General features: G+C 36.3%; 1 protein-coding gene across 2 annotated transcripts in view; it reads left to right on the top strand.

Moving 5' to 3' along the window:
• Positions 1–22537, top strand: part of OTOGL (otogelin like) — a 133176-nt gene that overhangs the window by 26611 nt on the left and 84028 nt on the right. For both annotated transcript variants that reach the window (XM_059186420.1, XM_059186421.1), the window contains exons 11-19: positions 7349–7455; positions 7659–7784; positions 9075–9183; positions 10340–10386; positions 11048–11193; positions 12301–12424; positions 14104–14281; positions 17959–18083; positions 20929–21138. In XM_059186420.1, coding sequence (XP_059042403.1) covers positions 7349–7455; positions 7659–7784; positions 9075–9183; positions 10340–10386; positions 11048–11193; positions 12301–12424; positions 14104–14281; positions 17959–18083; positions 20929–21138 — 1172 coding nt within the window. The remainder of the gene's footprint in view (positions 1–7348; positions 7456–7658; positions 7785–9074; positions 9184–10339; positions 10387–11047; positions 11194–12300; positions 12425–14103; positions 14282–17958; positions 18084–20928; positions 21139–22537) is intronic.

Consider the following 22537-nt stretch of genomic DNA (forward strand, 5'->3'; position numbering starts at 1 on the left):
AGGAAGATGTTGCTGCGGCTGAGGTCGAAGAGGTTGCTGCCTGTGTTCTCCTCAAGGATTTTGATGGATTCCTTTCGCACATTGAGGTCCTTCATCCATTTTGAGTCTATTTTTGTGTGTGGTGTAAGGAAATGGTCCAATTTCATTTTTTTGCATGTGGCTGTCCAATTTTCCCAGCACCATTTATTGAAGAGGCTGTCTTTTTTCCATTGGACATTCTTCCTTGCTTTGTCGAAGATTAGTTGACCATAGAGTTGAGGGTCTATTTCTGGGCTCTCTATTCTGTTCCATTGATCTATGTGTCTGTTTTTGTGCCAGTACCATGCTGTCTTGATGATGACAGCTTTGTAATGGAGCTTGAAGTCCGGAATTGTGATGCCACCAACGTTGGCTTTCTTTTTCAATATCCCTTTCGCTATTTGAGGTCTTTTCTGGTTCCATATAAATTTTAGAATTATTTGTTCCATTTCTTTGAAAAAGATAGATGGTACTTTGATAGGAATTGCATTAAATGTGTAGATTGCTTTAGGTAGCATAGACATTTTCACAATATTTATTCTTCCAATCCAGGAGCATGGAACATTTTTCCATTTCTTTGTGTCTTCCTCAATTTCTTTCATGAGTACTTTATAGTTTTCTGAGTATAGATTCTGTGCCTCTTTGGTTAGGTTTATTCCTAGGTATCTTATGGTTTTGGGTGCAATTGTAAATGGGATTGACTCCTTAATATCTCTTTCTTCTGTCTTGCTGTTGGTGTAGAGAAATGCAACTGATTTCTGTGCATTGATTTTATATCCTGACACTTTACTGAATTCCTGTATAAGTTCTAGCAGTTTTGGAGTGGAGTCTTTTAGGTTTTCCACATATAGTATCATATCATCTGCAAAGAGTGATAATTTGACTTCTTCTTTGCCGATTTGGATGCCTTTAATTTCCTTTTGTTTTCTGATTGCTGAGGCTAGGACCTCTAGTACTATGTTGAATAGCAGTGGTGATAATGGACATCCCTGCCGTGTTCCTGACCTTAGCGGAAAAGCTTTCAGTTTTTCTCCATTGAGAATAATATTTGCGGTGGGTTTTTCATAGATGGCTTTGATGATATTGAGGTATGTGCCCTCTATCCCTACACTTTGAAGAGTTTTGATCAGGAAGGGATGCTGTACTTTGTCAAATGCTTTTTCAGCATCTATTGAGAGTATCATATGGTTCTTGTTCTTTCTTTTATTGATGTGTTGTATCACATTGACTGATTTGTGGATGTTGAACCAACCTTGCAGCCCTGGAATAAATCCCACTTGGTCATGGTGAATAATCTTTTTAATGTACTGTTGAATCCTATTGGCTAGTATTTTGTTGAGTATTTTCGCATCTGTGTTCATCAAGGATATTGGTCTATAGCTCTCTTTTTTGGTGGGATCCTTGTCTGGTTTTGGGATCAAGGTGATGCTGGCCTCATAAAATGAGTTTGGAAGTTTTCCTTCCATTTCTATTTTTTGGAACAGTTTCAGGAGAATAGGAATTAGTTCTTCTTTAAATGTTTGGTAGAATTCCCCCGGGAAGCCATCTGGCCCTGGGCTTTTGTTTGTTTGGAGATTTTTAATGACTGTTTCAATCTCCTTACTGGTTATGGGTCTGTTCAGGCTTTCTATTTCTTCCTGGTTCAGTTGTGGTAGTTTATATGTTTCTAGGAATGCATCCATTTCTTCCAGATTGTCAAGTTTATTGGCGTAGAGTTGCTCATAGTATTTTCTTATAATAGTTTGTATTTCTTTGGTGTTAGTTGTGATCTCTCCTCTTTCATTCATGATTTTATTTATTTGGGTCCTTTCTCTTTTCTTTTTGATAAGTCGGGCCAGGGGTTTATCAATTTTATTAATTCTTTCAAAGAACTAGCTCCTACTTTCGTTGATTTGTTCTATTGTTTTTTTGGTTTCTATTTCATTGATTTCTGCTCTGATCTTTATGATTTCTCTTCTGCTGGGCTTAGGGTTTCTTTCTTGTTCTTTCTCCAGCTCCTTTAGGTGTAGGGTTAGGTTGTGTACCTGAGACCTTTCTTGTTTCTTGAGAAAGGCTTGTACCGCTATATATTTTCCTCTCAGGACTGCCTTTGTTGTGTCCCACAGATTTTGAACCGTTGTATTTTCATTATCATTTGTTTCCATGATTTTTTTCAATTCTTCTTTAATTTCCCGGTTGACCCATTCATTCTTTAGAAGGATGCTGTTTAGTCTCCATGTATTTGGGTTCTTTTCAAACTTTCTTTTGTGGTTGAGTTCTAGCTTTAGAGCATTGTGGTCTGAAAATATGCAGGGAATGATCCCAATGATTTCATTTCTTTTGATGGCTGCATAGTTATCCATAGTTATCATATATATATATACATACATACACACACACACATATATGTATATATACTACATATTCTTTATCCATTCATCTGTCAATGGATATCTAGGCTCTTTCCATAGTTTGACTATTGTGGACATTACTGCTATAAACATTGGTATGCACATGCCCCTTTGGATCACTACATTTGTAACTTTGGGGTAAAAATACAGTAGTGAGATTGCTGGGTTGTAGGGTGACTCTATTTTCAACTTTATGAGGAACCTCCATGCTGTCTTCCAGAGTGGCTGCACCAGCTTGCATTCCCACCAACAGTGTAGGAGGGTTCCCCTTTCTGCACATCTATGCCTGCATCTGTCATTTCCTGACTTGTTAATTTTAGCCATTCTGACTTGTGTGAGGTGGTATCTCATTGTGGTTTTAATCTGTATTTCCCTGATGCCAAGTGATGTTGAGTATATTTCTTCATGTGTCTATTGGCCATTTGGTTGTCTCCTTTCCAGAAATGTCTGTTCATGTCTTCTGTCCTTTTCTTGATTGGATTATTTGTTCTTTGGGTGTTGAGTTTGGTAAGTTCTTTATAGATTTTGGATACCAGCCCTTTATCTGATATTTCATTTGTGAATATCTTCTCCCATTCTGTCAGTTGTCTTTTGGTTTTCTTGACTGTTTCCTTTGCTGTGCAAAAGCTTTTGATCTTGATGAAGTCCCAATAGTTCATTTTTGCCCTTGTTTCCCTTGCCTTTGGTGATGTGTCTAGGAGGAAGTTGCTGCAGCTGAGGTCGAAGAGGTTGCTACCTGTGTTCTCCTCAAGGATTTTGATGGATTCCTAGCTCTCATTGAGGTCTTTCATCCATTTTGAGTCTATTTTTGTGTGTGGTGTAAGGATATAGTCCAGTTTCATTGTTCTTCATGTGGCTGTCCAATTTTCCCAACACCATTTGTTGAAGAGACTGTCTTATTCCCATTGGACATTCTTCCTTGCTTTGTAGAAGATTAGTTGACCATAGAGTTGAGGGTCTATTTCTGGGCTCTCTATTCTGTTCCATTGATCTATGTGTCTGTTTTTGTGCCAGTACCATACTGTCTTGATGATGACAACGTTGTAATTGAGCTTGAAGCCCACCATTGTGATGCCTCTTGCTTTGTTTTTCTTTTTCAACATTGCTTTGGCTATTTGGGATCTTTTCTGGTTCCATAGAAATTTTAGGATTATTTGTTCTATTTCTGAGAAAAAAATTGATGGTATTTTGATAGGGATTGCATTAAATGTATAGATTGCTCTAGGTAGCATAGACTTTTTAACAATATTTCTTCTTCCAATCCATGAGCTTGGAAGGTTTTTCCATTTCTTTGTTTCTTCCTCAATTTCTTTCATGAGTATTCTATAATTTTCTGAGTATAGTTTCTTTGCCTCTTTGGTTATATTTATTCTAGGTATCTTATGGTTTTGGATGTAATTGTAAATGGAATTGACCCCTTATCATAAAAACCATCTATGAAAGACCCACAGAGAGTATCATTCTCATAGGGGAAAAACTGAGAGCTTTTCCCCTCAGGTACACCAGGGATGTCCACTGTCACCACTGCTATTCCACATAGCACTGGAAGTCCTAGCCTCAGCAATCAGACAACAAAAAGAAATAAAAAGCATCCAAATCAGCAAAGAAGAAGTCAAATTCTCGTTCTTAGCAGATGGTATGATACTTTATGAAGAACACCCAAAGATTCCACCCCCAAACTCCTAAAACTCATATAAGAATTCAGTGAAGTAGCAGGATATAAAATCAATGTACAGAATCAGTTGCATTTCTATACACCAACAACAAGACAGAAGAAAGAGAAATCAACTGATTTCTTAAGTGGTGTGTTGGAGGTGAAGAGGCTGGGTTTGGGGGCAGAGCAGCCATGCAATACCAAAGAAAGTTGTTGTGTTATAAATCAAGTGAGTGGGCCTTTATTAAATAGAAGTGAGAAGCTACCAGAGTTAGCCTTTTATGTGTCTCAATATTTCACCCAGGACTAGTCTTCATTACATCCCTTCTCCCCTAAAGGAAGTTCTCTTCATTTCTTATTTACTTATTTGTCAGAAAGAGAGAACAGGCAGGGAGAGCAGCAGGCAGAGCAGGCAGAGAGAGAAGCAGGCTCTCTGCTCAGCCACCCAGGCGTCCCTTCATTTCTTATATTACAGGATGACACCACTAAGTTCCTGTATCAGGAGAACAGAATTGTGAATCTGCTGAACACAGATTAATTTCCTGCTTACATTATTATAGTATTTTGAATTCAATTCAACACACATTTGCTCAGCAGCAATTCTGAGCTGAGCATCGTGCCACATCTTGGAGAAACAGAAACAGCTTAGACATGGACCCTGTCCTAGGAACTCGCATTCTAATGGGGGAGAAACAGGTCACATGTTCTAAATTTGGTGTACTGTGGCTGTGGAGGAGAGAATTCCTGGCTTTGTCAGAAAACGCCTACCACAGCTCCACAAAGGAGATGACATCTGAGTTGGAATTGAGAGGATGATATAATAACAATCTTTTAACATATGCCCTCCTATTTCTGTTTTAAGAATGATAAACTTACCCTCAGTTTGTTCTCTATACTTAATAGTCTCTTATGGTTTGTCTCCCTTTCTTTTTTTTTTTTTTTCTTTCCTTATGGAGGGGAGGTGGGTAGGGGATGGGCTAAATGGGTGGTGGGCATTAAGGATGGGCAATGGGCACTAAGACCGGACACTTGTTGGAATGAGCTCTGAGTTTTATATGTAAATGATGATATCCTTAATTCCGCTCCTGAAACCAATTTTACACTGTATGTTAACCATCTAGAATTTAAATAAAAATTTGAAACAAACATTGGTAAACCTAGCAGCAAGGAAATGCTTCTAACTTTGCCATTCCAAAGTTAATTGATTTAAAACAATTATTATGTCACGCTCATTTTCATTATTAAAGTGAATATCCAAAATGGAGCAAATAAGCTCATTTTCCACTCAGTAAATTAGAATGATAATTTCTTTCTTGCCCAGTTATGAATTTTCGCGTGATGCCATATGTTACGGGCTTGGCGTGGATCCTGGAGTAAACATAGATAGTTAAGAAATGGCAGCTATTTTAATAATAGTTGCAAGGGTCTGGGAAACCAGTATTCAGATACTTTGTTAACATTCTCTTTCTTTCTTTCCCCCATTTTCTTCAAAACAATTTTATTGGATAAATGTCTATATTATAATCCCATTTCTTTTTTTAAGTGTTATTTATTTATTTATGTTAGTTACCATAGAGTTCATCATTAGCTTTTTCTTCTTTTTTAAGACTTTATTTTATTTTATTTTGGCAGAGAGAGGCATGGCGAGAGAGGGAACACAAGCAGGGAGAGTAGGAGAGGAGAACAGGCTTCCCACAGAGCCGGGAGTCCTACACGGGCTCAATCCCAGGATCCCGGGATCATGACCTGAGCCAAGGCAGAAGCTTAAGGACTGAGCCATCCAGGCGCCCCTACATCATTAGTTTTTGAAGTAGTGTTCCCTTTGTTAACTGTCAAAGCCTCTGTTAATTATAGAAAATAAGACACATCTTTAAACATAAATCAGAAACTTCCTATCTTTCTAGGAATTCAACAATTTTAGCCTACCCACTTTTTTAGAGAATTTTCTTGTTTGGAGGTTTAGAATATTTTCTGAGCTTCTGAAGTTTATATGCTCTGCCCTTTTTTTCCCTCTAAAGCTCAGTTAATTGGACTCAATAAGCTACGTGACTCCAATTACAGTAGCACAGGAGAAGTGCAATTTGAGATGCTTGGCTTTTACAACAGAGATACTGAAAATGCTAGGGTTCACAAAATACATTCTTAAGGTCATTATCTTGTAAGATGTTTAACTATTCAATTTTGAATTTGAATTGGGTTGAGAAACAAGTCTACTCCCTTATTACCAACTCTGCTCATTTTATAGATGTTGTGTTAACCTGCTGTGGGAATTGACAGACCACTTATATTTGTTCGTGGGGCTTCTAGAGTGATTATAAGAAAACAATGGATTATTTACTCTTGGAAAATATTATAAAAGTAACTAGCTTTAGCAACTTAAACTTGAAAGAATTAAAAATAAAGAACAAAAAAGGAATAAAAATCTTTTAAATCTTAAGTTCAGTGCTATTTATTCCATCTTTCAAAACTGCTGTTTTATTAGTACTAGTTTTATTCCAGCATATATACTACTTACAACATCATATCTTAGAAATAATTTTCATGTTTGATGTTTTTATATATGCATCAAATTCGATATATACATCATATTTGGTGCTTTTATATATTTTATATTTATATATTTAGTATATATAAATATATATTATATAATCTATAATATATTATATTAAATATAATATAAATATTATATTTATATTAAATATAAATATAAATATAATATATTTATTTAAATATATTTAAATATAATTTATATTTATATATAAATTATATATATTATATAAATTATATAAATTATATAAATTTATATAAATTATATAAATTATATATAAATTATATTTATATTTATATAATATTTATATAATATATATTTATATATTTTATATTTATAGATGTAAATACATAAATAAAAATTTATTTCTATTAATTAATAGGATTTTATAAGGTCTAGGATGCTTGTTGTGGGAGCAAAGTGATACATACAAAGATTCAGGGTAGAATGTCATAATTAAAATAGGAAATTTTTTCGGTACAGGTGCTCTTTTAAATCAAAAGAAAAGTGGTCAAATTATTAAAATAGTTTGATGAGGACAATTTACCCAGGCCCTTTTAAGCTGGGATCTCATGCTAATATGTTTTCTGCATTATTGTATATGATATGTGCATGCTGACATCAGTTTATACTAGAATATTCACCATGCAATCAGCATTTCTAGAGATCAGGAGCTCAAAGGCTTGGTTTCTGCCAATATTTCCAGTGTGACTGTGGTTCTGTCTTTTCACTCTCCAGAACTGATGATGATGAAACCTATTGCCGAGCAGCCACTGAGTATGCCAGAGCCTGTTCCCATGCTGGCTACCCTATTCAAGACTGGAGAGATGACTTTCCAGCATGTAGTAGGTTTTTTTTTTTAATTTCCTAAACCCTGTGTATTTTTGTTAATGTCAGGTTTTTCCTAGCACTTAACGCTAATGGTTTGTCAGGATTTGTCATTGTCACACTAACAGTGGTAAACTTGGATACTTTTTGAAACACTGTACTTTCTTGGAAAGAGAGGTGAGTATATTTGATTGACAGCTCCTGTGTTTGCCCATTTTAGCTGATAAATGTGATGATAGCTTCGTCCACCGGGATTGTATCAGTTGTTGCCCACCAACCTGCACATTCAAGAAACAGTGTCTCGGGAGCAATCTCCATTGTCTTGATGGATGTTACTGCGCGGATGGTAAGCACTTCATGCAATAAATGATGTCTGTACTCAGGGAATCCAGAATCCAGTGATCTAAGATTCCTATTATAATGTTACAGTCTCAGGACATTAGGGCTGTTGCAGTCTTCTCCCCTTGTAGGATCTGGCCCCAAAGTGACTAGGAAGGATGGATGCTTTTCTACTTTGTACATTTCCCAAGAGATTTGCAATCCAAAGTCCTGAAGTTAGCCATGACGAATCTTTTGTTCTTGGATATTTAAGGACATTTAATAATTTGTATATTTTCATATTTTGAAGATAAAAGTAAATTCAAAAAAAGCTTCGCATGCCGGCAGTATAAAATTTTAGTCCTGATGCAGTTTTAATATTTGAAATTAGAAGTAACATAGCAAGTGATACAGGTGAGATTTAAAATTAGGAATGACTGCTCTACTGATAGACCTTAACCAAGAACACTGAGAATTTATTCAAACACTTTTAGTTTTACAGATTAAAAAAAATATAGAATCCCAGAGATGTTAAGTGTTTTTCCTAACTTAACATGAGCAAGGACTACTTGGAATCAGATCTGTTGACCTCAGTCCTTTGGTCTGTCAGTTCTACTCAAAGCATAATCTTTAGACCAACTCGAGGCCTGAGCTGTTTGTTACCAATGATACAATAAAGAGTTTGAACCAGAATAATAATCAATGTGCCAAAATATAAGCCAATGCTTCCTTCACCTAGGAATTCTTATTCTGAAAAAAGGTCAGCCGAATGAAACATGTGCTCAGTAACATGGTTGACTTACATTCTGGCTCAACCATCTTTCCTCATGAGAGAGGCAGCAAAGGCTGGCCATCTGCCCTGGTCCTCTGAGTATGAGGACCTGGCTTTTTAATATCAGTGTGACAGTAGTGGAAGTCTCTCATTCTGAGATGAACAAAAGTTAAATCAAGAATATGTGTTCACTCTCCTTCCTCCCCCTTCTCTCGAAAGCAAGGAAATACTGTCTAGTTGCCTTTATTCTGTAGAGCAAAACTTGAGTTTTTGAGGGCAAATCATGGGATAAAAAAGTTGAAAATCACCAAAATAGACCCTTAGGACATAGCTACTGATTGAGTTAGGACCAGGTTGTCAGTAACCTCTTCACAAGTAAAATAAATAAATAAATAAATAAATAAGTAAATAAATAAATAAATTTTTATTTTATTTTAAACACCTGGTCTAAACAGGTGTTCAATAAAAGTTGATTGGATTATTGTGTTAAAAATACACATTTTTGTTATTTCTTTTAAGAATTTGATACATATTTTTCTTAAATAGGCCTCATAATGGACAATGGGACTTGCATCTCCTTGGAAAACTGCCCGTGTAGTTTTCATGGATTAGCTTACTCAGTTGGTTCAAAAATTGAACAAGAATGTACTGAATGGTATGTGATTAATGTGCAACCAGTAATTTCTGTGCACCTGGCTAGTTGGTATCTTTACCATGATATATGTTTCAAGAAACATACTTGTTACAGATTTTCTTCCAAAAATTCTAAGACATGGTTTGCATCTTATTAAAGTCTGTATAGGAGTGAGGCACGGGGTCATACAGATTTTCACATTTTAAAGATGAAAGCAAGTTCAAAAAAAAGTTGGAAAAAATGTAGAAAATCTACCACTTCTTTTATAATCTAATTCTTCTCCCTTCCCTTGGCCATAATTCCATCAAATCATATAGCCATGTCAGACGCCTGTCTGTTGCATTTTCTTTTCATTTATAACTAGGACTTTGGATATACTTTTCCTATTAGAATCTGATGGTGCTCCTGGCCTTCTCTATTTGGTACTTGAAAAAGTGATGCTCTGTATTGCCAATCCTTGGCCATGGTGACATACATTTAGGATTTCTTATTACATCAGATAATTAAGACTATTCTAGGAAAGCATTGAATCTCTCCAGGGAAGTCTTCCAAAGAAACAGGTATAAATGTCATCAGGCCTTTTTCCTGTTGCTGTCAGTGTAATATAAGCGACATGCAGGTAGATAACTAATCGTTTTCTTAGACACCCATTTAAGCTCCTGCCTGTCAGATACTGCTTCTCTCCTTCTCTCCTTAAACTCTTTTTGCTCACAGAAGGCAGAATTTATTTTACAGAAGAGGACATCTTGTCTCTTTAATGTCTGATGATCCTCAAAAGAGACTTTCTTAATTTCTAATAGATGAGATAATGTATTACCTGTTTATGAATGTTTCCCTAATAATATAGGTAAATACTTTTCGTGTGTGACTTTTTTAAGTCTAAGCTATGAAAGAAGGACATAAAACAGAAGTTCTCTGCATAGGACTTTTGTTCCTGACCATTCTGTATTCCCTTTGTATCATCTTTACTGATTTAAATATGACACACAATAAATAATATTAGGTACTGGCTAGTCCAAATTTATCAGTTAATTGAACTTCTGTCGATATATTTTTCAAGTCAGATTATTATGAACCTATAAACATTGTACGTTTTGATACATTAATCAGTACATTGATGCAAACGCTAATACAGTTTCTCTATATAAGTAATTAATAATCTTATAATTTCATTTAGTGTATGTGTTGGTGGTGTTTGGAACTGCACTGAACATGACTGTCCAGGTAAACCTTTTAAAATGTTTTTAAAGAAAAATTCTCATTTTCTGTAAATTGAAGGAAGATAGCAATGATTTTCATGAGGTCATCTCATATATAACAAGAGATGGAACAATCAATAAATCCAGATATTCAGAGCATAAATGGAAAATTGAATAAAAGAGGGCTTTGAGCGGGAAACTGGTAAAAGTTTATTGAAGTAGTATAAATTACAGAACCTAAAAATTACATGGTAGAGCTGTCATTCAATAAATTTTAAGTTAAATTTAATAACATAACCTAGTAAGTTCATCAATCTAGTACATTTTAGATACCTTAGCTGTTCTTTTTAATACATGATTATTTACCCAAAGTCAGCTTACTGCCTTTTTTTTTTTTAAAGATTTTATTTATTTATTTGATAGACAGAGATCACAAGTAGGCAGAGAGGCAGGCAGAGAGAGAGAGGAGGAAGCAGGCTCCCTGCTCAGCAGAGAGTCCGATGCTGGGCTTGATCCCAGGACCCTGGGACCATGACCTGAGCTGAAGGCAGAGGCTTTAACCCACTGAGCCACCCAGGTGCCCCAGCTTACTGCTTTTTAACAATTTCTTTCTCCACCTTCTCCTTCTCTCTCTCTTTATTCTTTTTGTCTTTTCTTATTTTTATGATTTTTTTTTTTTTTGGTAGTTCAATGCTCCGTTGTGGGTGATTCTCATTTTACAACGTTTGATGGTCGACATTATTCTTTTATTGGAATGTGCCAATACATTCTTGTGAAGGGAACTGGAAAAGATAAATTCACAATTACTTTACAGAAAGCTCACTGTGAACAGGTAGGAGCATCTCAAAATGACCAGAGGAATGTCCTTTATTTTGTTTTGTTTTGGACTCAAGCTTCATTTTAGGTGAAGAGGGATCATATGAATAAATAGTTATTTTCTTCAAAAATAATTATTAAGATGTATCATTCTCAATTTGACAAAGAAAGAAAAATGTTGATAATTAATCTGTTTCACTATTGATTATATGATGTATCCTGATTTGATATTAAAATATGAAAACATACATGTTTTAGATTATTATATATGTAATTGTATTTTATTTCTTAAGAAATGGTATTTGTATGTACAGTTTTTGGCGTATTTCATGTATGATTGCACAATGGACCTAAGGTTTTGGTTATTTCAAAAACTACTATTTTAAAAAGGTGATTCTTGACAGTGAATAGGCTTCGTAAATTCTAAATAGATGGGATAAATTTCTTAGCATGCTGAAATATTTATTTTACAGCTTCTCTTCAAATAAACACATCAGTTATCTGTAAAGACACAGAGGTTTTCCTCTCTTAAGTCTGATAGTCAAAATTTTGCAGAAATCTTTAATTTTCTGCTTTTATCACAGTGTGAAATGGTTATTTCCAATAAAAATTCTGAGCTACTTTATTTGCTTTTTAAAGTTTGATTTTTTTCCTTTGCAATACATCAGAGTCTGAATAAGCTTTCTACATAGAATCTTAATTCTCTTTGTTCTTTTCCTGATTGAATTTTTTATGCCTAATATGCCACTTAAGAGTTTGGAATGGTACTTTAACAATGTACTATGGAAAACTTAATTATTGGCACTTTGTTGAGAACATTTTTATTTAATGTTCTATGTAAAATATGGGTATGAATATGGTATACTTAAGGTACTCCATAAATACATATTTCATTAGGAATGGGGTTATAGAAGATGGATTGTGTGGTAATTACTTTATGATATTACTTATAATCAAGCCTTCTACATGCCAGAAATGGTTACATCTGTGCACTTTCTTTCTCCTTTCTTCCCCCCTGTCTCTCCTTTACTTTTCCTCATTCCTCTCCCCTACTATCATGGTCTCTTTCTGTGTCTCTATCTCCCTCTCATTTGTTTAACTGATGATTTGATTTTTTACGCAGAACCTTGGCTTGGTCTGCCTTCAGTCTATAACTCTGATTCTGGAGGATGATTTTAACAAACAAGTGACCATAAGTAGGGGAGGACAGATCCTTACCAGTCCTAACCAAGGCTTCAATCTGAATGGTAAGAAGCTATGATGTTCTTTCCCTATGTTAACAACAATAAAACCAGCTAAATGAAGTTTTCTCCCATCGGCTGATTAACCTAACATTTGAGCTCCTATGTGTTGCCAGGTCCTCAGCTAGACATCTCAGAGATGGCCGTGGTTGTTGGAACTAGTGTTCACCTCAAGTGGACTGGAGTTTGCAAGAGGAGAGATGCAAGCCAAGAGCCACTTACATAAAATAGGATAAACTCAAAGATATGCACAGGGACTTTGGGGGTCTAAGTGAGTGCACCTTACCCAACCTTGAGCAGGAGTGTCCAGGTATAGTCAGGCAAATTTCCTGAAAGAGGTGATATTTTGTTCAGCATTCAAATCTGAGGATTATCAGGATGAAGTAAGTAGGGAAAGGGTTTTGTGCAAAGCAAGGAGGTGTAGAACTCTGTGGTATGTTTAGGGTATATCATAACTAGCTTGGGACCCCTACCACCTGAAGAGGGTCATGGAGATTGTCTAGCCATGAGAAGAGAGACATAGGAGGTGGAATGAAGACTGGAGAAAGCCTTATATGCCAGGCATCGTTACGGTTTTCTTGTTTCTGCCTGTGTTCCAGCATAGTTATTGTTAGTACCCTCACTCCTAAAGACGTCCCAATTTGTATTATGAATTACATGGTCATGCTAAGGAAGTTGAACTTGATAAGAAATTGAATATGAAATTATCATTATTTGACATTTTTATGTACAAAGATAACAATCTCATATGGTTCAACCAAATATATAATGTTAGTGAGAAGACTGATACAATCTTTTTTTTTTTTTTTTTTTTTTTTTTGGTAGACCATTATGGCAACCATGTGGAAACGGCTTTAAGAGATGCTAGCAGGAAACCTGGAGAGTATTACAATGATACTGAAGTAGGGCAGGGAAGGAGGAGGAATTGGTGTAAGGCAGGGACAGTAGAGATAGAAAGAGGACAGACTGAAAAATTACTTAGGGAAAAAAAGTGGTCTGAAGCTGGCGACTGGTCAGGGAAGGGTAACATGGAAAACAAAGTGATCAAAGAATGAATCTCTGATTTTTGGGTGTGGCAACCAGACTGATGGCAGAAATTATGATAGGGATACAAGAGCGACTCCTGTGCCAGCAAAAGTCATCACTTCAGAGCTGAACACAAGTTTCTTGTCCCTAAAGGTGTCATAAAATGATACATCTCAAGTCCTGTGCTCCCCTTTTTGCTGAAAGACTCAAGGGAATGAGGAATTTTTGAGGAAAGTGCCACTTCCTTATTGAATCATGACCAGTTTGTGGAGGATGTTAAAAAAAAAAAAAAGGACAGACTTCAAATGCTAAGGACTGTCCACACCTGCCAAGAGATGCTTGCCAACTGAAATAACCTGTGAACATGATAACCTATTAAAAAGATCTGCTGAAGATCCAGAAAGGAGAGATAGAAGAAAAATGGGAAAAAAGAAAGAACAAGGTGGCAAAAATTGTTCCTGGAACATAGGAACAGGAACTGGGAGCCTGCTGGCTCCATGCCCTGCCCTCTCTCTCTCTCTCTTTTTAAAAATGTTTCAACTTTTTTTAAAATTCTAGGTTCCAGTCTCTTGAAAGAAGAGTTCTTGTGTTGTACACTAGCATTTCCCAACACTACCTATGAATCTCAAAGCTGATTTATGTATGTTCTTTGCCCACAGGAATCGTTGAAATTCAAACTCTGTCATCCTTATTTATTCTTCTAAAAACCACATTTGGTTTAAAGATTCTGTTTGCTATAGATGGAGAAAGAATTTATATTCAGCTCACTAGTGCATGGAAAAGGAGAACACTAGGTCTGTGTGGCACTTTTAATGGGAACATAAGGGATGATTTCCTGTAAGTATCATTTCTGGACATGATTTAATGACTAGTAATTTAGAGGATACAAATTCTTTCATTGAAATCATTTACTTAACTAATAATAGCTTAGTCATCACTGTTCCAAGAGCTTTACATGATCATCTATTTAAACTTTATGGCAATCCCCTGATTAGTAGCTCTGTTTTATAGATCAAGAAACTCACAGAGGCCCCAAAGTGGCAAGTAAATAGCTCAAAGTCATTTAGCCCAAATATTGTGGAGCTGGGCTTTGGCTTTGGGTGGTGTGACTCAGAGTCTGTGGGCTAACCCACAGAATAACCACCTCTGATTGTCTCCCCCGGCACCAGTCAAGCTTAACAGTATTTTATTTTTGAACATGCACTGCTTTAAAAAGAAAAAAATCTTTTTTTCCCAAAGATTTTATTTATTTATTTGACAGACAGAGATCACAAGTAGGCAGAGAGGCAGGCAGAGAGAGAGAGGTGGAAGCAGGCTCCTTGCTGAGCAGAGAGCCCGATGTGGGGCTCGATCCCAGGACCCTGGGATCATGACCTGAGCTGAAGGCAGAGGCTCTAACTCACTGAGCCACCCAGGTGCCCAAAAGAAAAACATCTTAGTATCATTGGCTATTAATGATAGTAAGTTATACCTTAAAAATATGAATATCCTTTGGTATGAATGATACCTCTACACCTACCTTTTGGCATCTAGGTCACCTGGCTTTTATGATAGTTGGTGTTTCATCAGAAGAAAAGCAGTATAGTACAACTGTACCCCGTGTACTGGCGAAGCAGTTTCGCCCACCTGTGAGAAGATACAGTGTATAATTTAGTGAAAATGCTCTGGGTCCCTGTTCTTCTGCTAAGCACCATAAGTCAGCTGAAGCAGGGTCACATGGTTCCCATCCTCAGGCAGCTTGTATTGCAGGTCAGGAGGGGATAGCAGCCTTCCAGAAATAATTAGGTCAACCCAAGGTATTAATCAGCTATATATAAAAACACTGAGGTAATTCCAAGATGTTAATTATTGAGCTGTGCGGTGGTGGCTAGAAACATAGCTGGATTTGGAGTAGGTCAGTGTGGACTGTGTAGCCAGGGACTATTCCATGGACAAGCCATTCCTCAAATATGATATTAAAATTTTTTTCCAATATCCTATTTTTTAAAAGACTTCTGCATATTTTTGCTATTTGGGATTTCTTCTGCTTCCAAGTCTTTCTCGTGAATTCCTATATGTTGTTTAACCCAATTCAGAATTTATTTGCTTCAAAACATGAGCTCACATCCCACCAGACAAAGTTAACTTTGACTACTATCTATGAAAATGAAAATCTGTCCCTTATCTGTCTGGTTTCCACTTAAAATGGCTTTGAGAAGGAGGATCAAATTCTCGATCCTTCTGTTCCTAGGAACTAACATAAAGTAGATAGTTGAACTACATGGAGGTACGTTGTTTTTTTTAAAACTTTTTAAACTTTAAATTCGATTAATTAATGTATAATGTATTATTAGTTTCAGAGATACAGGCCTATGAGTCATCAGTCTTATAAAACACCCAGTGCTCATTATATCATGTGCCCTCCTTAATGTCCATCACCCAGTAACCCCATCTCCCAACTCCCTTCCCGCCAGCAACCCTCAGTTTGTTTCCTGAGATTAAGAGTCTCTTATGGTTTGTCTCTCTCTCTAGTTTATCCTTGTTTTATTTTTTGGAAGTAGGACTTTTAACAGGGCACCAAGAAGAGAATTTGCAAAGACAAGGAGAACCGGCACTTGAAATTTTAAATTTCAGAAGAGAATTTATTTAATCTTTTCTTCTGGGTGACTAATTTGTTTTCAGCTTATTTAGTTCATTATGTTTCATTTATTTGTAGCTCAGAATATCAATATCTTCATCACATTCATGAAATAGACTCTATTAAGTGGCTGGGCTAAAATGTGCAGAAAAGAACTTGAAGCCTTGTTTCTCCTCTTTGTTTATCAGAATGGGTTAGCAGTCAATGTTTAACAGGTGGCAGATCTGTCTGCCTTTTTCTAAGACATCAGTCTCCTCTGTGTATAAACATTCAGGCGTGATAACAGTGCAGGATAATATTTCAGGGGCAGAGATAACTTCTGAACAATGTTTAGCTTTCCAACAAAACAGTTAAAGTTCTTTATTTCATAAAGGTTAATGCGAATCTGCAAACATAGTGGAATGGAAAATATTAATTACTTGAAAATCTTGTTAAATATGGCGAGTTAAATTAAATTTAACTCAAGTTCAATTTGGTGAGCTATAGGATATTTTATAAAATGCAGTAAGTTAATGGGTCTACATTGTGGTTCTTTTTTTTTTTTTTTTTTTTTTTTTTGTATTTATTGTTTTTAAGTCAGTTCAGTGAAATAAGAGAACCATGCTCTGAGTCAGTTCCTCCTGGGAATCCTGACTACACCCATCACCTTGACCTATTTCATTGTCCTTTGCAGGGGTGAAGAGGGAAGGAGAGGGAAAGAAAAGAGCTAACTAACGCTCTTCAATTTCTTTGAGTCTCGGTGTTCTTGTTTGAACAAAAGGAGATTTGTGGTTAGGTGTTTGTTATAATCCTTTACAGTTCTAGAATGGTTTAATTTTGAGGGATAGGAAGGGGGTGAGGTTGGGGAAGTGTTGTGGAATGGTTTATGAAACTCCTTTTAATTCTCTCTCAGCCACTATCTGGTAAGAAGCTCCATATAGTTCCTAGTGACTAAGGTCAATGGTAATCATAGCACTTCATTTAGGACAATAAAGAAAGCTGAGAAAAATCCTACTCCACTCTTTGGCCATGTTGTTGGGGCTTTCATTAGTCAACTTTTACTTGGTCAGAACTTCCCATGGGAGACCTAGCCCATCCTGATTCTCTAGGTAGTTTTGACAATGTGCCTTACAGTGCCCAGTAGGGATTGTCACTTACTAAGTACTGGTTGGTGAGTTAGTAAATCTTGATGGCTGCGGGAGGGGGCATCTTAGTGTTCAGCTCTTCAGTGTTGTTGTGATTTATAAGCCTGATTTGGGAAGGGTAGATATTTCTCTTCCATTTTGTTTTGCTGAGGAAACTGAGGAAGTGAGCAACCGCAAATGAAGTATGCCTTTTATACCATTTTCCCTCAATTTTCTTTGGTTTGTTTGGTAATTTCAAGATGGTACCTCAGTATTTCAGTGCACGTCATGGAAATGAAATACTCAGTCAGAAATATAGGCTATTTATATTTGGGGCATTTGCTTTTACACTAAAAAGAATCATGGGAACTACCTATCTCTACCTCTGCCCATGAACTCTAGACCAAACACACATTAGTGATTAGTGTGTGAATGATGTTTCATTAAAATGGTCAGAACTGGATTTGAATCTTGGCTGTGACACTTATCAGCTGAATGATTATTATTTCTCTGAGCTTCTGCATTGCTTGCTTTCTCCTTAAAATGGAAATTATATTTTCTTCACAAGGCTGAGGTGATTATTAAATAAAACTATGAATGTCCACAATGGGACACATTATAAAGTCTTAATAACAGAAAGCTACTGCATGTATAATTTTTAAAAAATAGAATATTTTAGCCTCTAAGTTTTTTGTAAATTAAAAAAAATAGTATCCTCCTTTTCGATAGTGGAAGACTAGGAAAAAATGAAATGAATGGGAAAGATTAAGATGCATATTATCTTGGCTCTCTAGTTCTCCATCAGGCATGATAGAAGGTACCCCACAACTTCATGCCAATGCCTGGAGAGTTTCCTCCACTTGTTTTGCACCTGTTCATGTTCCTATGGTGGACCCCTGCAACATTAATCAACAAAATAGTAAGTCCTTCTTCATGTATGAGGAAATTCCATATATTACTGTAATCTTACAAAATCAGAGAATTAGATATGCCTCTTTATCTAATCTAGGTTATTATTTTTTTTTTAAAGAACTCCAGAAAATGACTATTTTATTTACTAGTTCACATTCACAAGTGTACTTATTTTAGGTGTTTGTGAATCATCACACTCTTCACGAATGTGGTCTAGACTTTTGGAGGTTTCAGATTCTTTAAATGCTAAAGAAGAATCTCTGGAAATCATGTAATAATGCTGTTACCGGCTTGCAATGTTCGACTTCAGTTCCGTAGTGTGACAACTCAAGCAGAGTCTTCTGTTACCATCATGAGACAGGTTCCTAATCGTATGGCATGTTTTGGCTTCATAAGCAGGAGCCAGTGACCCAGGGAAGCCTGTGCTATCAAGTGTGCAACAATTTGAGATGGTCATGCTCCAGAGTTCCAATTTGCAATGACAGTGCAACAAACATGCCAAGAATCTTTGGCTGTGTTTTTGTATTAAAGCTATAGCAAACTATGCAAAATGCTATTTCAATGATCAACAAATGAAGACTTTATATATATACACACACACACACACACACACACACACACACACACTCATAAAAGCCCAGTACAATCTCTGGATTTTGTAGTGGCTGTTCAGAAGGATTTTGTTGATTATCGTATGGTCCTTATTATTAACGTACAGTTTTGGTATCCTGGAAAGAATACAAGATAATGTTTTCAGTGCTGTTGTTCTGTCTAACCTAGCTTCTAAACTTGTAGAAGATTGTTAACTCCTGTGGTCATTTTTCCTATCTAGAGTAAGAGGATTAGACTAAAGTCTTGTGGTCTCCATAACTCAATACTTTTAATCTCTCTCCCATTTAATGATACTTTCTCCCCTGTTCTGTCCTCAAATTTCTACTAATAGAGTTCCTTCTCCTTCCATCAGTCTTGCTCAGTTTGTTTCTAATTTTCTAGATTCTCTCTTTGATACTGCAGCAACTTAATTTTTTTAATAACATGTAAATGTGGGAATAGAGTCTAAAGGATAAATTCAAATCCCCCCTGGTCTTTTATGACTTCCCTTTTATAAAATCACTTTTATTATATGTCTAATCACTTTTATTCCCCTGTCTCATGTCTTCCATGACATTTAGTCTAGATATTATCCTTCTTCACCTTTGCCATGACCCAGTTTTTAAAACTTCAAATAGGTAAGCATAGAAAGATCCCCAATAAAGGAAAATAGATACAAATCTATAATTCTGAAGTGGATTTTGAAGGATGTTTGTCACAAGGATCTTCTTGAAGCACCCTTTTACTTAATGCTAGTAAGAATATTTTTTGATCTACAAATCTTTAGGGCACATAGTAAAAGCCCCACCGTTGAATTCCTTTGTTTTGGAGTTCTTGCGGATTAGGAAAATGCTTGCCAACAGAATGCTATTATAATTGTTATAGTCTAAGTTACCTGTTTTCATATATATATGCATAGCCATGCAAAATATAATATTCAGAAAATTACCATGCATTTCCTTATCAATGATAAATATATTTAAAATACTCAAAATAAATTCAGATTTTTAAGAAAATTCCAGTTAGTTAATATACAGTGTAATCTTAGTTTTAGGTGTAGAAGTGATTCATCATTTACATATAACACCTGGTGCTCATCACAAGTACCTTCCTTCATACCCATCACCCATTTAGCTGATCCCTCCCCCACCCCCCCGCTCTGGCAACCTTCAGTTTATTCTCTATAGTTAAGCGTCTGTTTCTTGGTTTGTTTTCTCCCTATGTTCATCTGTTTAGTTTCTTAAATTCCACATAGGAGTGAAATCATGTGGTATTTGTCTTTCTCTGACTGACTTATTATTTCGCTTACCTTATTACTTACCCTCTAGCTCCATCGACGTCATTGCAAATGGCAAGATTTCATTCTTTTTTATGGCTGGGTTCAGGTGTTTTGTTTGTTTGTTTGTTTTTAGAAAGATGGGATCTAGATTGCTTTGTCAAACTTGGTTACTTGCATCATTTCTATCTGATCAGTCATTCTAAAGGGAAAAGTCAATAAATTTCAAGAAATGGTTACACAAACCTCCCAAAATGGCTTGGTAGTTATATTTCATGGCCGTTAGCATGTGATCCAATCCCTAATTTCTATTCATGATTCATTTATTCATGCATTCCTAGGTTCACTTATCAGACATTTTTCAGCTCCTAATATTTGCCAGACATTGTGCCTTGTGCAGACATTGTATTCGATGACTGTATGGTAACTGCCACTGTACATTCACCCCAGAGACTTCATTGGAATGAGATGTTTGCCAATCCTTCCTGGATAATTGTGTATTCTGGGGAGTTGCTACAGCATCCGCAGTCTGGCACCACTCTCACTGTGTGTGGCTGTCTGGAGATAAGCCTTCCAATACTCACCAATTCTTTACAGCACAGTTGGGACAATTTTCTATGAAGATCCACAGACAATGGAGTGATTGAGGCCATTTCTATTGACCCTTCTGTTACTTCTCTTACTCAGCTATAACACAATACTTCTTCTTCTTCTTCTTCTTCTTTTTCTTTTTTTTTTCTTTTTTGGCTAAAAGCTTATTAGGTATGGAATAAGGGCTGCCATCAATATCACTAAAGGTAAAAACAAACCCACAGAACAGCATAAATGGAAAATAGTGATTCTTGTTGAAAATAATACGGCAATTCAGTATGTTCCTAGAAAAGCAAGATGCTTAGATAGTTCTGGAACTTGGAACTTAGCGGTATGATCTAGACTAATAAATGAGGTGCTAATGGATTTTGGTGGGGGGGGGGTTGTCTGTTAGTTGGATATGCAGCACATTGTGATGTTATCCACCGAGAGCTCTTCGCGGCTTGCCACATCTACATCAGCCCCGGGCTGTACTATCAGCTGTGCCGCCATGATGCTTGCAAGTGTGGAAGCGTCTGTCTCTGCAATGCTCTTGCCCACTACGCCTACCTCTGTGGCCAGCGTGGTATTATCATCGATTTCAGAGCTCAGATTTCGTTCTGTGGTGAGTATGATGACAGCACAGATAAAGATGATCAGATGACACTTTAGAGATTTTTGTGTAATCATTTCTAGTGTGCAAACGTGAAAAACAAACGAAGTACTTCACTTCTTAAAATTAGAACTATATAGGATAAGACAAATTTTTAAAAATATTTTTATTATAAGCAAAATTAGAGTTATAACAGCATGGTTTGAGATATGCAGCAGAAATAATGTGAAAAATCTGAAAAAATTTATCATAGAAATGTCACATCGAAGTATTGGAAAATATAGGCGATTTGTAGGTAAATACACAACAGGCAATTATCTCAAGTTCAACCTCATGGCTTATGGTGTCTGTTGTCTCATTCATGGTAGATTGTGTCCTTTCTTTATATGATCTGTAATTTTTTATGAGTTCATGTATATAAGGGCTACCCCTTGCCCTGCCGCTGTTAGAAGCTTGCAGCCCCTGGGTTTCAGGAGTGTTACTCTCTCCACCTTTCCATCCCCACGCCCTGCTACAGGTTTCATTAAGCTTTTTCCTATTGCTGCAGGGGGATGGCTGGCCAGTTTTGATAGTAATTTGTCAGCTTGGGCTTTCTAAGATAAAAATAATGTAAATACAAAAGTAATGTAAATTCATATACCAAACTGCACAGGATGTAAATCTGAGATTTAATTTCTCAGAGGATACTTTATTTCATCAGACACCCCACAGAATCAGAGAAGATTTCCTGGCCTCTTCCTGTACTCTGATCCAATTTCTTCTAGTTCAGGAGTTGGCAAATGATACCTTTGAGCTTTCTATATTTTTGTAAATAAAGCTTATTGCCCATATACATCCATATTGTCTATGGCTTCTTTGGAGCTATAAGGATGGAGTTGAATAGTTGTGACAGAGACTGTGTGTATGGCCTCCAAAGCTGAGGCCATGTACCACTTGGCCCTTTACAAAAAAAGTTTGCTGACCTCTGCTGTAGTATGTCTTTTAACTGAGGAAGGAGCTTTTCTGAGAGCCAAGTTAAAGTTCTCCCAGTTCCTTGCCTTGTGAAGGATCAACTCTCATTTCCTTTTCCTACATGAGTTAAATGTAAGGTTCAAGATTACTGGGACTCATTCTCCCTTTCTCTTCTCTAAGTTCTGGATTTTATTTCCCTCTTCACATCTGGTATCTGGGGAGATAACCCCTTGCCCACTTTTTCCTCACAGGATCAATTATACATTTAACATAATTTCCATTATATTTTATCTAGCTGTTTTTAGTTTTTTTTTTTTTTAAAGGATTTTATTTATTTGAGAGAGAGAGAACACAAGCTGGGGGAGGGGCAGAGGAAGAATGAGAGAATCTCAAGTAGACCCCAAACTCAACTGACTGAACCACCCAGACACCCCTCTAGGTTTTTTTTTATTTTTTTTTT

Source organism: Mustela lutreola, chromosome 8, assembly GCF_030435805.1.
Source record: "Mustela lutreola isolate mMusLut2 chromosome 8, mMusLut2.pri, whole genome shotgun sequence".
NCBI lineage: Eukaryota > Metazoa > Chordata > Mammalia > Carnivora > Mustelidae > Mustela > Mustela lutreola.